Consider the following 15,155-nt stretch of genomic DNA (forward strand, 5'->3'; position numbering starts at 1 on the left):
AGACACAGTGTGAGTAGGGGAGGTAGAGAAAGGGGAAGAGACAGAGAGAGAGGAGAGAGACAGAAAATCCCAAGCAGGTTCTGCATCATCAGTGCACAGCCCAGTGTGGGGCTTGAATTCATGAAATCGCAAGATCATGACCTGAGCCCAAACCAAGAGTCAGTGCTTAACCGGCTGAGCCATTCAGGTGCCCCTGGAGATCACCAAATATTTTTTAAACTAAATCCTTCTAGATGCTTACAGAGTATGCATAAGAGATGGCAAGATTAGCAAAACTAGAGTCAAGAGCTCGAGTGGACATCCACATTAACTTGTTCTATCTCAGACCTCACTGCCCTGCAGATGCTCATCATAGTTACTTACCTTCACTATATTTGATACATCACCATATGGACTGCCTTTTTTTTCTTCTGTCTTTTAACAGGTTCTGATCGGGACAGTCTCACAATGCACTCGAGGCCACGGCAAAAGAAGCCTCACAGTGTGTCTAACGGGTCTCCGGTTTGCACATCTAAACTTACTAAGTCTCTTCCTGCTTCTCCTTCTACTTCAGACTTTTGCCAGACACGTTCCTGTGCATCTGAACATAGGTATTGGTCTATAGGTGATCTTTGCACGTATCTGTACCATTGCTAGAGTTGCATTGCTGAGGGAAAGGTAGACATATCTGTAGTGTTAGCAACAGTAGTGGCTTTGGAGAGGAATTTAGTAGACTGATTCATTCTACAAGTATTTATTGGGTGTCCATTTTACTGTTAGGTGCTGAGAACAAAGCAGTAGCGAACAAAGTAGATCTGGTCCCCATCTTCTGGGAGCTAAAAACGTTGCTTCCTATCCCCAGAAAACCCACATACTTCTGTTACTGCTGCATTGTGGTATTTTTCTCTGTCTCAAATAGTTAAATCATTTTCTAAGGCATAATATCAATTCTCTACCTCAGAGCCTATTCCAAGATTAACTAAGTAGATAGAACATTCCTAGTAACAGAGGATTAGCAGAGAACAAAGGGATGGATACCTTGGAAAGTATGGTGGTGATCTTCCTTTTAACTAAAGCAGGGCACAGTGGCCTGAGGGCCTGCCAGTTTGGCAGGTGCCCTAGAAAGCGGGGGTCGGGCTTGCAGCACACTTGGCCTGTGCTAGTGAGATACTGGTGTGGAGCTAAGTGTTGAAGAAGCCCGCTAGTGTTTGGACCAAGAATTGTTAAATAAATGAATTTCAGAACAAAAATATGAAGCTTAAAAAGGACAAGACACTGTATTGTTGATTTTGAAAAGGATTAAGACTAAATATTGAGGGGCAAACAAGAGCCTGGGGAGGAGCCCTGCAGGCAAGTGTCGGGACCCCTGAGGTGGGACGCTGGTGTGTTTGTGGAGGGCAGGTGTTGTCAGCTGGCAAGACCGAGAGGTGGGAGGGAGTTGATAGGGGGAGGTGGGCAGGGAGCACGTCCTACAAGGCCCTGGGTGAGTAGGATTAAAAAGTTTATTATGTAAGAGTTCAAGTATATACCAATGTAGAGAGAAAACCTCCTGTCAGGAGATGCAGGTAGAAGGCATTAATGGAGTCAGGGTGAGGTGATGGTAATTTAGACAAGGGTCATAACAAGAAGGTAGAAGTGACTGGATTTGGGATATATTTTGCAGTTTAAGCCAACAGATTGATTAATGGGAGGACTGGGAAGTGAACATTTAATTTACAGTCAAAGATACTGTAAGTTCAGAGTATTTTCTTAACACAGAATGTTATTAAACTCCCAAATTTGACCAATTAGATGCTCTATATACATAATACAAATTCTGGTCACCATTTCCAACAATACATTCTGTATCTGAGAGAGTACATAGCATTTGCCTTGGTTAATTTTATGTATCTAAAATTCTCGCTTTTTAACCTAATTATTTTTAGTTATGAAATATTTGACATAACGTTTCTTGAAGACATTATTTTGTGTTTAGTAAAGATAAATCCAACATTTAGTACCTACATCATAGGGTGTTATGAGATTTCAGTGACGATACATATAAAGCATTTAAAACAGTACTTGGTCCATTATAAGCCCTCAGCAGGCTATAAAAATAAAAATATATGTAAACATAAATGGTTTATAAAAGTGCTTTTCTGTTCCATATATTCCGAGGGCTATGCTAAACAACATCAGTGGCATAGAAACAGAACTTTGAAGCATAAAGAAACTCCATTGAGCTATTAATATTTGTAGTTACTGGCCTCTGAATATAAAACACAGAAAAGAGTTGTGTAACCTAGTTATCAGGAGAAAAGCTGATAAAATTTTAAGTTATTTGGAAAATTTGGACTCCTTGCTCCTGAAGCACATTATATCTGGGTTTGTGATAAGATGATTGCCACATTGAGGTTGAGTTAGTAAACCAAAGTCACAAAAAATGCACATTTCAGGGGAAATATATATATTTTTGGAAAAAATTACACAAGATATTCAGTTGATAAAAATATATTATTTGTTGGCTTAACCCCTTAGATTTTAAAGTAATTATTTAATCAGATGTTTTTGTTTTAAGATGGTCACAGAGCATAGCTTTGATTGTGTCACTGAAGAGTAGCAGCAGTGTCTGTGTTTGGATCCTGATTGTTATTCCCTCGACACTTGCAATTAATTGAGCACTGGTGTATGCACTTAATATGTGTTAACTCAGTTCCACCCAACCCCACGAGATAGATACTGTTATTATTTCCATTTTACAACTGAGGAAGCTGAAGAAACAATGACACATAAGTGGTCCGGCTGGTATACAGACCTAAACCATCTGAACTCGGAGTCTGGACTCCTTCCTGCTTTTGTAGGCACTCATTAAATAGCTGTGTGGGTAAATGGGTGGATAGAGGAAGACATGCATGTACAAATGGTTGTGTAAGGAAAAAAAAAAACCAATAAAAGAGGTTGCAAAATAGTGGCAGGAAGATGGGGACGTGGAGGGCCATTGGTTTTCAAAGCCCACATGTCCTGTACCTAACCTAGGTATTAGTTGGGTAGAGTGCTTCAGAGTAGACAAAAGAGATAAATAAGTGGGTAAACAGGTAAATAATAGATGGATAGATACGATGAAAGTGATAAATTAGGCCATTTTTCAATATAGTTTATTGTCAAATTGGTTTCCATACAACACCCAGTGCTCATCCCAACGAGTGCCCTCCTCAGTGCCCACTACCTACTTAACCCTCTCCTCCACCCCCCATCAACCCTCAGCTTATTCTCAGTATTTAAGAGTCTCTCATGATTTGCCTCCCTCCCTCTCTGTAACTTTTTCCCCCCCTTTCTCTCCCCCATGGTCTTCTGTTAAATTTCTCAAAATCCACATATGAAGTGAAAACGTATGATATCTGTCTTTCTCTGACTGACTTATTTCACTTAGCATAACACCCTCCAGTTCCATCCACGTTGCTACAAATGGCCAGATTTCATTCTTTCTCATTGCCAAGTAGTATTCCATTGTATATATAAACCACATCTTCTTGGTCCATTTGTTAGTTGGTGGACATTTAGGCGCTCTCCAAGATTTGGCTGTTGTTGAAAGTGGTGCTATGAACATTGGGGTACATGTGCCCCTCTCATCAGCACTCCTGTATCACTTGGGTAAATTCCTAGCGGTGCTATTGCTGGGTCATAGGGGAGTTCTAGTTTTAACTTTTTGAGGAACCTCCACACTGTTTTCCAGAGGGGCTGCGCCAGTTTGCATTCCCACCAACAGCATAAGAGGGTGCCGGTTTTTTCACATCCTCGCCAGTATCTAAGTCTCCTGATTTGTTCATTTTAGCCACTCTGACCGGCGTGAGGTGGTATCTCACTGTGGTTTTGATTTGTATTTCCCTGATGATGAGTGATGTTGAGCATCGTTTCATGTGTCTGTTGGCCATCTGGATGTCTTCTTTGTAAAAGAGGTCTATTCATGTCTTCTGCCCATTTCTTCACTGGATTGTGTTTTGGTTGTGAAGTTTGGTGAGTTCCTTATAGGTTTTGGATACTAGCCCTTTATCCGATATGTCATTTGCAACTATCTTTTCCCATTCCACCAGTTGCCTATTAGTTTTGTTGATTGTTTCCTTTGCAGTGTAGAAGCTTTTTATCTTGATGAGGTACCAGTAATTCATTTTTGCTCTTGATTCCCTTGCCTTTGGAGACGTGTCAAGTAAGAAATTGCTGTGGCTGAGGTCAAAGAAGTTGTTTCCTGCTTTCTCCTCTCGGGTTTTGATGGTTTCCTGTCTCACATTCAGGTCCATCCTCCATTTTGAGTTTATTTTTATGTATAGTGTAAGAAAGTGGTCTAGTTTCATTTTTCTGTATGTTGCCATCCAGTTCTCCCAGCACCATTTCTTAAAGAGGCTTTCTTTTTCCAATTGGATGTTCTTTCCTGTTTTGTCAAAGATTAGTTGGCCATACATTTGTGGGTCCAATTCTGGGTTCTCTATTCTATTCCATTGGTCTATGTGTCTGTTTTTGTGCCAGTATAAAACAGGCCATTTTGAAATATTTCTTTGTTCCCGACCTCTGTGTCTTCCAAATTGACTTAGCATAGGACAAGGGAGCTATCCGACTTAGACATTCAGACCTAGCTTAAGTATGAAAGGAGGAGGAGATGATTCTTAAGATCTGCCTTTCTTTTCCTAACAGTTCAGTCAACATACTGAATATAACTCCTGAAGAAACTAAACCAAATCAGGTTGGAAGAGAATGCACAAATCAGAAGTGGAGCATGGCATCAAGGCCTGAGTCACAGGAAAGTTGCTATAGTGGATGCTCCTTGACCTACACAAACTCCCATGTAGAAAAAGATGACTTACCATAGACATATGGACTGGAATTGTTTTCATTAACACGTTCATCAGACTTCACATCTAAGTTGCAACAGGGTGTGTCATAAAGTCAGTCATCTCTAATAATTTAAGATGGTCTGAGTTGTTTTTTGGACTTTTGCTGTTCCTCCCCCAAAGAGCTAAAATGTTAAATCTATTTAAGAGGATATAAAAGCTTTGGATATGTATTTTTAGTAACAGAAGCATCTGGTTCTGTGAATAAAGGAATGTATATGTTTGGACGGAAACAGAAGCACTAGAATGAGTTTCCTTTCATAGGTATTAAAAATAGCACTTTTAGGAAACTGATTATTGTAAATGTTTAATTTTGTCTCATATATAGTTGGCATTGGAAGTTTAGCCTTTACTTGAATGTATACTGTAGATTTTTAACAAAGCAAGTTCTATATTTATTATGTTTAGTGTGATTTGAAATTTCCTCTTTCATATGTTTTAAATAAAGTGAAATTTATGTATGTTTTGTACATAGATATACATGATTATGTTAAGAGGCTTTAAGATTTAAAAATTTTACACATCCATAATTATAATATTTCATGCCAATAAAATTTTTTAGTGGTATTCTGTTTACAGATGTATTAGAGCCATTGCCACATTATGTTTAAGAATTTTTTGAATGCATCTGAGCAATAAATACTCAAAAGCTGTTCCATGAAGCTGACTTCTTTAGATAATTAACATTACTGACATTACATTTTTTAGATTTCTACAGCAGTAGACTTTTATATATGTAGGATATTATAATTTTTCAAAGGACTTTTGATTACAGGATAATAGAGGCAAGATAAAAGTACCTTTGAATAAAACAATTTAAGAATATTGGTTTAAGATACGGGATGATAGAAGATACTTAAATATCAGAATGGTGATTTTTTCTTTAGTAGATGGGAACTAGTACTGCAACATCTGTACCAGCTTGGGCTTTGTATAGTTGCCAATAATTTTTAAATGATTTTTCAGTGGAGTGTTTGCCACTAACGATAAAGAAATCTTACAGTGTAAAAAGCATCAGATTTTATCCAAATATAATACTCTGGATAAACTTGTGTCATCTCATTTCCAGAGCTGACTGCATGTTTCTTCATGTTGTTATTGATGATAATAAATGTAGGCTCAGGCTCTTTCCCAGAACTTGTATGAGAAAGCTTCAGTGCCTACCCCTGTTTGTCTTATGTAGAAGCCCATACAGATCCCAGTCCTGGCTAGATACTGTAGAGCTTCTCTGCCTTCCCATTTTCTAGTAGTGCAGTCACTTACATACACTCACCCTGTTATGGCTGTTCCATTTAAATCCATCATGCTAAAAAAAGAAAAAGTCTTACTTTTGTCATCATTCACTATAAGAGTTCGTATAGCAACCATTTTTTCAGGGCTGATAGAATATCATTGAGTATCTTACAACACAAACTACTCTTAACACAGTAACCACATTTACAGTTTCAAAAAACTGGCTCTTAAAAAGCAAAAGCAGTCACTGCCTTCAGTTTGATGCATGGTCACTTCTTCACAGTTTCAAGTATTAGAAATGTTATCAAATTTCTGATATTCTACCATAATTCTAAAAGAGGAGACAACTGAGGCATAATTTTTTTTAACTATCGAGCAATAATATGATCAAAGAATAGCAATCAGATTTTGGAAATAGTCAATGATCCATTTGTCAAGAATTTTTTTGTCAGGGGTTTCCATGATCCACTTTGCCAGGAAAGAACATTTTAATTTTTTTTTTTTAAATGTTTTATTTATTTCTAGGAGAGAGAGAGAGACAGCGTGAGCAGGGGAGGGTCAAGAGAGAGGGAGTCACAGACTGAAACAGGCTCCAGACTCTGAGCTGGCAGTCAGCACAGAGCCCGACGCGGGGCTCGAACCCACAAACCGCGAGATCATGACCTAAGCGAAAGTCGGACGCTTAACCGACTAAGCCACCCAGGCGCCCCAAGAACATTTTAATTTTTAAAGTAAATTGTAAAGTCATGCATTACAGTGAATAATGCATTTCATGACAATGGATTTCTACAAAGTAGCATCTGTTTTTTTGTTGTGTTTCCATTCCAGGTTGGTTGAATTCCCATCTTGGAAGCAACAGTCCCTTACTTTGAAATAAAAGATGTTAAAGAAACAGTAAAATGAAAGCCAGGTTCCTCATGCTTTTAATAAAAAGTCTGCATAGATCTGCTAGAAGTTGTAGGTTTCACCAAACAGCGTCAGTTTTGCTTTACTGTAAATTGCAACTCCAAAGCGATTCCCATTCACGCTCAACTTCCCAGATTATCAGAATGCTTTCTATGTTGGAAAAATCCCGACTTCACACATCTCTTAGGTACTAGCAAGGTACTAAAAATTCAGCTATGCGGTGGTCTTATTTAGCCATAAGTGCATGATGGCATCTTAGGGAGCCTTGGTTTCAAAGTCCTCTTGATAATCTTAAATGTTTTCTTGTTCATCAGTATGTAACTGAGATCTTGTACCTTGTTTGTTTTTACATGGCATATCCATTTTGAATTTTCAAAGGACAAAAGCAGTAAAGAAAATTTAAGAAAATTTTATTTCGTACTCTTAAACTTTCATATCTTGAATTTATGATGATGAGAAATTGAGAATAATCATACCAGAAAATTAAGATTAAAATTTAACTCAGTAGGTTTTTCGTTTTCTTGTTTTGCTTTGTTTGTAGAAGCAATGTATTCAATGTTTAGATGCACAGAATAGTCCGCAGCAAATTGTTTTCCTTCTGGTGCAATTAAAACAGTTGTTACTTGAAAAGAGTTCCATGTTTCCTACCTTTGCTTACCAGACTTGTGCATAGGCTTGTGGGAACACGGCTTTTGTAGGAAAACACATTCCATGGTGCATGCTGAGGAGAGCGCCCCGGGATGCCAGGAGAGGATTTGAGTGTCTATAACCAGAACGATGGGGTTATAGACACTAGGAAGTCCTTCATGTGATTTCCCTGTTGTAAAAATCTTCAAAATATGTTTCTAGGTTGGATTTAAGGTAAGTATGGTCCTTAATTTTTTTCAATCTTCATAAGCATTTATGAAGTACCATTGTATTCAGGGCTTCCCATTCTTAGATACTGGAAATAGGAAGACAGACTAAGTGCATGCCCTCTGCCACCCAGAGCCTCTGAGCTGAATGGAAGACTGGCTATATAAACCGAAATTATAATAAAGAATGGTAACTGTTACTCATTCAGTCTCTTAATAAAACTTGGACTGCTTGTTCTGTTGCAGGACCATATACGTCCATTTCACGATAGTGACATGGCTGGGCATGTTAAAGAGTTAAATGTTAAAGAGTCCACATTATTTTCTATGGGAAGTACTGTGTAATTACTATTTTCTTCTGCTGGGTTTTTATTTTCTACTGTCAAAATACTGAGCTGCAAAGCAGTATAAGATATTCTACCCACAAGAACATTTATTACTATCTAATAGAAAATGCATTTGCAAAGATTTGGGACATGCCAATAAGGGTACTAAAGTAGGTCATTCTCTTCTCTTTTCTAAATATAATTTTTCAGGCTGGATATAAAAGTGGAGTGGATAAATTATTTTGATAATTGATACATTATTTGATTAATATAAAACTAAATTGATAATTTATTATTGATAATATTTGATGGATTAATATAAAAACTATTTCATTTAACTGGTTAAGATTATAAATGTTTAACATTTACACATAGCTGAATTCAGAGAGTTCGTGATTAGACCTTGCTAAAAGTCCACCTCAATATTTATATATTTAAGATTCAGAAATACTTATACCCGGGATGATGCTTAACACACGGTAAGATACTTTGTTAATGAGACAAAATACTAATTAAATTTATCACATTACTTCATTGGCAGAAATACACTATAAAATTCTCAAGAGTGTAAGAACCTTGTTTTATGATTTTGGGAGGAGGGAGATGTTTTGTGATTTCCAGCCCCCATCTAGCTTGGTTCTTTGCAGACTATTAGAATAGTCTAATAGTCTATTACAGCCAGGTTGCAGATAAAAGCCGCTAAGTCTGTTTGGCTCAACACAAAAGCTTAATTCTTGGTCAACATGAAATTCTTGCTGCTGTGAATTGGGCAGTCCTCCTCCATCTTTAGGTACGCCATCTGGAACGCATGGCCTCTCACACTGTCACATCAGGGAAACCACAGGCTAGCAGGTGACGGTGGATGTTTCTACAGACCAGACCTGAAAAAGACCTGCCTCCTACCTACATTGCTTTGTCAAGAACGTAGACCTATGGAACCAGCCTCACTACAAACAAGACTAAGAGGTATAGAAAATGCAGCTATTGGATGGGCATTGACCATTTGCTGCCGAATGCAGGTGTGATATTTCATCCATTCAGTCATTCTGTTTATTACCCGGTGCGAGGAATTTATTGCTGATTATTAAAAGAGTCAAATATTCTTAATTTTGAAAAAGAGTACATTTTAAGGAATGTGTTTAAGGCTTTGATATTCTCTCAGCTTTTCATAATACAGTTTTAAAGTATTCAGATGGTAGTTTTACACAGTTATTAAAATATCCACATTGCGCAGAACATTCACAGTTTCTTTTGATTCCTTGAATAACTGCGAGTGAATATTAACATTCCTGTTTTTAAAGAGTTAGTAAGAGACTCAGAACCTAAGGCCACGTAGCTAGTAAGTGGTAGAACTGGAACTTACACCCAGATTTTTTTTTTTTAATATTGACTTATTTTTGAGAGAGAGTGTAAGCAGATGAAAGGGAAGACAGAGAAGGAGACAGAGAATCCCAAGCAGCTCTGTACTGTCAGCCCCGACATGGGGCTTGAACTCATGAACTGTGAGATCATGACCTGAACTGAAATCAGGTGTCAGATCCTTAACCAGTGGAGCCACTCAGGTGCTGCAAAACCCAGATCTTTTTGATCCCTAAATTTCCAGCTTATTCCAGACTGCTACAGTACCTTTGGTATCCATTTTTAAGTGAAATTGTTCAATTCTTAACCCATACTTTGCCACTGTATATGATTTTCTACATCAAAGTGCTGGTCATTCATTCCAGATGCAAGGCTCACTCTTGCTTTTGTGAATGGTCACCATGGCAGTCCCATTCAGAATTGGACATTTGCCTTTTCAAGACAGGGGCATTAAGGATCTAATTAAAATAGCTCATAGCACGGCCGACTTCAGCTCAGGTCATGATCTCACGGTTGTGGGTTTGAGCCCCATGTCGGGCTCTGTGCTGACAGCTCAGAGCCTGGAGCTGCTTCGGATTCTGTGTCTTCTTCTCTCTGCCCCTTCCCCGCTTGTGCTCTGTCTCTCTCTGTCTCTCAAAAAATAAATAAATGTAAAATAATTTTAAAATAGCTCATAGCATGTAACAGAGTAAAGGCCACTGAGGAATCCCATGTTATACCTATACCGACGGCTTTTTCTGCTGTCTCTGTTCACTCTTGGTAATGTTAGTGTTTGTGTGCCATGTCCCTCTGTGACTACAGTAACTGTGACCAAAAGCACTTTTATTGTGCACAGGCAGTAAAGAGTTTTTAAATGTCACTGTATGGTGAAACATGGGGCATTTGTGGTGCAGTTGTAACTTGCAGTGGTGCAAAGCAGTGGGAACATCACATACGGTCCCTATTACAGCTCCTCGGTGGCCATTTTAGCACGGAAGCAAAGAGATGAAAATGATTGCATCAGCATAAAACTTTCAGTATGGTCCCTGAACTTGAATTTCATGCAATTTTCACATGCTTCAAAATATTCTTCCTTTGAGGGTGACAATAGTGCCGATCATGGGGTCACCGTCCCAGCTGCTAGAATGGTCTGCAAGGGGCATAACCAGCAGTCCCAACCCATCATCCCAGACTCATGTTTGACCCTGGGTATAAGTGACGGAAACCCAACTGAAAATAACTTAGGCCAAAGGAGAATTTGGCAGCTTGTCTTACAAACCACTGAGGAAATGCTGGTGACGTGCCCCAACAGAACAGGATGCCAGATCCTCAGTTGGAAATACAAGGCAAAGGGTTCCTCCCATTGGGAGAAGGAGTTGGCAAGGCCTCTGGAGATCTGCCGGGACCCAAGGCCCATGGGCAGACTCCAGTCCTCACAGCATGTGAGCAGAATCTTAGGGACCAGGCCAGTGTTTCTCATCCACAGCTATGTGGCAAGAAATCAGTGACGGTCACGTATTCACGCTCACAAATTCCTTTTTTCAACGTTACTTAGAGCAGATTCAAGCTTATCCCTGTTGTCATTTGACACACTTGCACTTCATTGAGGTTTCTTGAGAGCAACAGAGGCTGGCTGGAAAAAACAGTAACCCGGGCAGCAAGATTGCTATCAAGAGAAGACCCGCTGCAGGAGCCCGCAGTTCACCACTGCAGGCTGTGGAGCACGTACATTGTGCTCTCAGGCTACCCATGGGCTGCTGGTGTTGGTCGATTTGCTCCGGAACTAGATGGTTCTCAACCTACAGGTTGAAATTCATCACTTCTGGCTCAAGGTCACAGAATATTCTTCCCACTGAGGTTTGGGAAGAGTTGCCCGAAGCTTTTTGCATGGCCTACATTTTCTCCCGGAATTCCTCAGAAAGATGGCCTGACCCATTGCTGGCTGACCATGGGCAGGAGGAAAGAGGTCTGAAATGAGGTCCCCAAAGCCAGGATATTGGGATTAGATTATTACTTTCTGGAAGCTGCCTGTGCACACCATCCTCTTAGGAGACAGAAAGCGAGAAGAATGGGGGAGGTGGTGCTAATGGCAGGTGACAGAAGCAGCCCTGATGATTGTGCCTCTAAAGCCCACTTTGTTTTGTCGACCTGAAGAGGGGAGAACAGGGCTCTCTCCTCAGTCACCTGTGCAGAAATCCTATCTTCAGCTCCCCAACGCTGAGTGTGTTTTCAGAGGGTGAACTATTGTTACAGAATTGGCTCAATTTAATATCTGGGGAAATGGAGCGAGCGCTGGCTCAGTTAGGCTCGTTCTCTCCCCAAGGGCAGGATTATACTTTATGACACCTCTGTGTCAGCAGAGTTCTCTGTCCTGTTACCTGCTGCAGCTAGAGAGGAAGCTTGGAGACGAGGGTCTCTGAGAAGCCCGCAGCAGAAGGGCTGTGCCCGAGGGGTCCTGCAGGGTGGCTTGAGCTCCAGTCCTAACCACTGGGCATCTGAACTGCTCCTTGAGCCTGTGGACCCAGGGACAGGAGCTGCAGCCTGCAGGATTCAGCCCTGGGCACACTGCGTCACTTGCCCGGGGAGTTTAAAAACTTTTCCTTCACACCTGGGGACTTACTTTTTCTCTAAGAGAAGAAACCTAATGTGAAAACTCTCACTTCTCTTGTTTGGTTTTGGTTTTGGTTTATGTTTTGTTTTTCTTCCAAGATTTTATTTAAATTCATGTTAGCCAACATACAGTGCAGCATTGGTTTCAGGAGAATTTTGTAATTCATCACATCTACATAACACCCAGTGCTCACCACCAGCACCTTCATTAATGCTTGTCATCCATTTAGCCCATCCCTCCATCCACCTCCCTCCATCAACCCTCAGTTTGTTCTCTATAGTTAAGAGGCTCTTAGGGTTTACCTCCCTCTTTATCTTGTTTTTCCTTCCCTTCCCTTATGCTCATCTGTTTTGTTTCTTAAATTCCACATGAGTAAAATCATACGGCATTTGTCTTTGACTGACTTATTTCACTTAGCATAATACATTCTAGTTCCATCCACATCATTGCAAATGGCAAGGTTTCATTCTTTTTGGTGGATGAGTAATATTCCATCATGTGCGTGTGTGTGTGTGTGTGTGTGTGTGTGTGTGTGTGTGTACCACATCTTTTTTATCCATCAGTCAATGAATATTTGGGCTCTTTCCATATTTTTGGCTATTGTTTTCTTTTTTTGGCTATTGTTGATAGTGCTGCTATAAATATTGGGGTGCATGTACCCCTTCAAGTCAGTATTTTTTACCCTTTTAGATAAATAACTAGTAGTGCAATTGCTAGGATACAGGGTAGTTCTATCTTTAACTTTCTGAGGAAACTCCACACTGTTTTCCAGAGTGGCTGCACCAGTTTGCATCTCCATAAACAGTGCAATGGATGTTCCCCTTTCTCCACATCCTTGCCAACATCTGTTTTTTCCTGTGTTGTTAATTTTAGCCATTTTGACAGGTGTGAGGTGGTATCTCATTGTGGTTTTGATTTATATTTCCCTGATGATGAGTGATGTTGAGCGTTTTTTCATGTGTCTACTAGCCATTTGTATATCTTCTTTGGAGAAGAATCTGTTCATGTCTTCTGCCCATTTCTTAACTGGGGTATTTGGTTTTTGGGTGTTGAATTTGATAAGTTCTTTATAGGTTTTGGTGCAATTATAAATGGGATCAATTCTTGATTTCTCTGTCTACTGCTTCATTTTTGGTGTATAGAAATGCAACAGATTCTGTATGTTGATTTTGCATCCTGCGACTTAGCTGAATTCATGTATCAGTTCTGCAGTTTTTTGATGGAGCCTTTCAGGTTTTCCACAGAGTATCATGTTGTTTGTGGAGAGTGAAAGTTTGACTTCTTCCTTGTCAACTTGGATGCTTCGATTTCTTTTTGTTGTCTGATCGTTGAGGCTAGGATTTCCAGTACTATTTTGAACAATAGTGATGAGAATGGACATCCTCTCATGTTCTTGACCTTAGGGGAAAAACTCAGTTTTTCCCCATTGAGGATATTAGTTGTAGGTTTTTCCATATATGACCTTTATGATGTTGAGGTATATTCTTTCTATCCCTACTCTCTTGAGGGTTTTTTATCAAGAAAGATGCTATATTTTGTCCAATACTTTTTCTGCATCTATTGAGGGAATCATATGGTTCTTATCCTTTTTTTAAATATGGTATATCACGTTGATTGATTTGCTGATACTGAACCACCCCTGCAGCCCAGGAATAAATCCCACTTGATCGTGGTGAATAATTCTTTTAATGCACTGTTGGATTTGATTTGCTAGTATCTTGCTGAGAAGATTTTTACATCGATGTCCATCAGGGATATTGCTCTGTAATTCTCCTTTTTAGTGGGGTCTTTGGTCTTCAAATCAAGGTAATGCTGGCCTTATAGACTGAGTTTGCAAGCTTTCCTTCCACTTATATTTTTTGGAACAATTTCAAAAGAATAGGTATGAATTCTTTTTTAAATGTTTGGTAGAATTTCCCTGGGAAGCCATCCGACCCTAGATTTTTATTACTAATTCAACATCTTTACTGCATATGGGTCTGTTCAAATTTTTTGTTTCTTCCTGTTTTAGTTTTGGTAGGTTATGTTTCTAGGAATTTATCCATTTCTTCCAAATTTCCCAATTTGTTGGCATATAATTGCTCATCATATTCTCTTTTAATTGTTATATTTCTGAGGTGCTGGTTGTGATCTCTCCTCTTTCATTCATGATTTTATCTATTTGTGTCCTTCCTCTTTTCCTTTTGAGAAGTCTGGCTAGGAGCTTATCAATTTTGTTAATTCTATCAAAGAACCAGCTTCTAGTTTTGTTGATCTGTTTTACTGTTTTTGTGATTTCTGTATCATTTATTTCTGCTCTAATCTGTATTATTCCTTTCTTCTGCTGGTTTTGGGCTTTATTTGCTGTTCTTTTACCTGCTCCTTTAGTTGTAAGGTTAAGTTGTGTACTTGAGACATTTCTTCCTTCTTGACTAAGACATTTCTTCATTGCTATGTACTTCCGTCTTATGACCAACCTTGGCTGCATCCATCCCAAAAGTTTTGGACTGTCATGTTTCCATTTTCATTGGCTTCCACTTATGTTTTTATTCTTTGATTTCCTGGTTAACCCATTCATTCTTTAGTAGGATGCTCTTTAACCTCCATGTTTTTGTGGTCTTTCCAAATTTTTTTCTTGTGGCTGAATTCAAGTTTCATAGTGTTGTGGTCTTAAGGGATTCATGTTATGATCTCTTTGTACTGGTTGAAGCCTGATTTGTGACCCAATATGTGTACTGTTCTGGAGAATGTTCCATGTGCACTCAAAAATATGTGTATTCTGCTGTGTTAGGATAAAATCATCTGAATATATCTGTTAAGCGCATGTACTCCAGTATGTCATTCAAAGCCATTGTTTCCTTGTCGATGATCTGCTTAGGTGATCTGTCCATTGCTGTGAGTAAGGTGTTAAGGTCCCCTACTATTACTGTATTATTATCAATGAGTTTCTTTAAGTACATTATTGATTTATATATTTGGCTGTTCAAAGTTGGGGGCATAAATATTTACAATTATTAGATCTTCTTGTTGAATAGACCTTTTTATTATGATATAGTGCCCATCTTCA

At 39.1% G+C, this 15,155-nt stretch overlaps 1 protein-coding gene across 6 annotated transcripts in view; it reads left to right on the forward strand.

Annotated features, from left to right (window-relative positions):
- LOC120241656 (SSX family member 2 interacting protein) overlaps positions 1 to 7,018 on the forward strand; it is a 44,981-nt gene extending 37,963 nt beyond the window's left edge. For 4 of the 6 annotated variants that reach the window (XM_039246937.1, XM_039246936.1, XM_039246938.1 and 1 more), the window contains exons 13-14: positions 425 to 590; positions 4,645 to 5,495. In XM_039246937.1, coding sequence (XP_039102868.1) covers positions 425 to 590; positions 4,645 to 4,819 — 341 coding nt within the window. In that variant the 3' untranslated portion in view covers positions 4,820 to 5,495. Of the gene's footprint in view, positions 1 to 424; positions 591 to 4,644; positions 5,496 to 6,902 lie in introns of those variants that run through there. The other 2 variants (XR_005530917.1, XM_039246940.1) reach the window with 2 other exon arrangements.
- The last annotated feature ends 8,137 nt before the right edge of the window (positions 7,019 to 15,155 follow it).

This window comes from Hyaena hyaena, unplaced genomic scaffold (assembly GCF_003009895.1).
Source record: "Hyaena hyaena isolate Hyena2069 unplaced genomic scaffold, ASM300989v1 scaffold_286, whole genome shotgun sequence".
Lineage (NCBI taxonomy): Eukaryota > Metazoa > Chordata > Mammalia > Carnivora > Hyaenidae > Hyaena > Hyaena hyaena.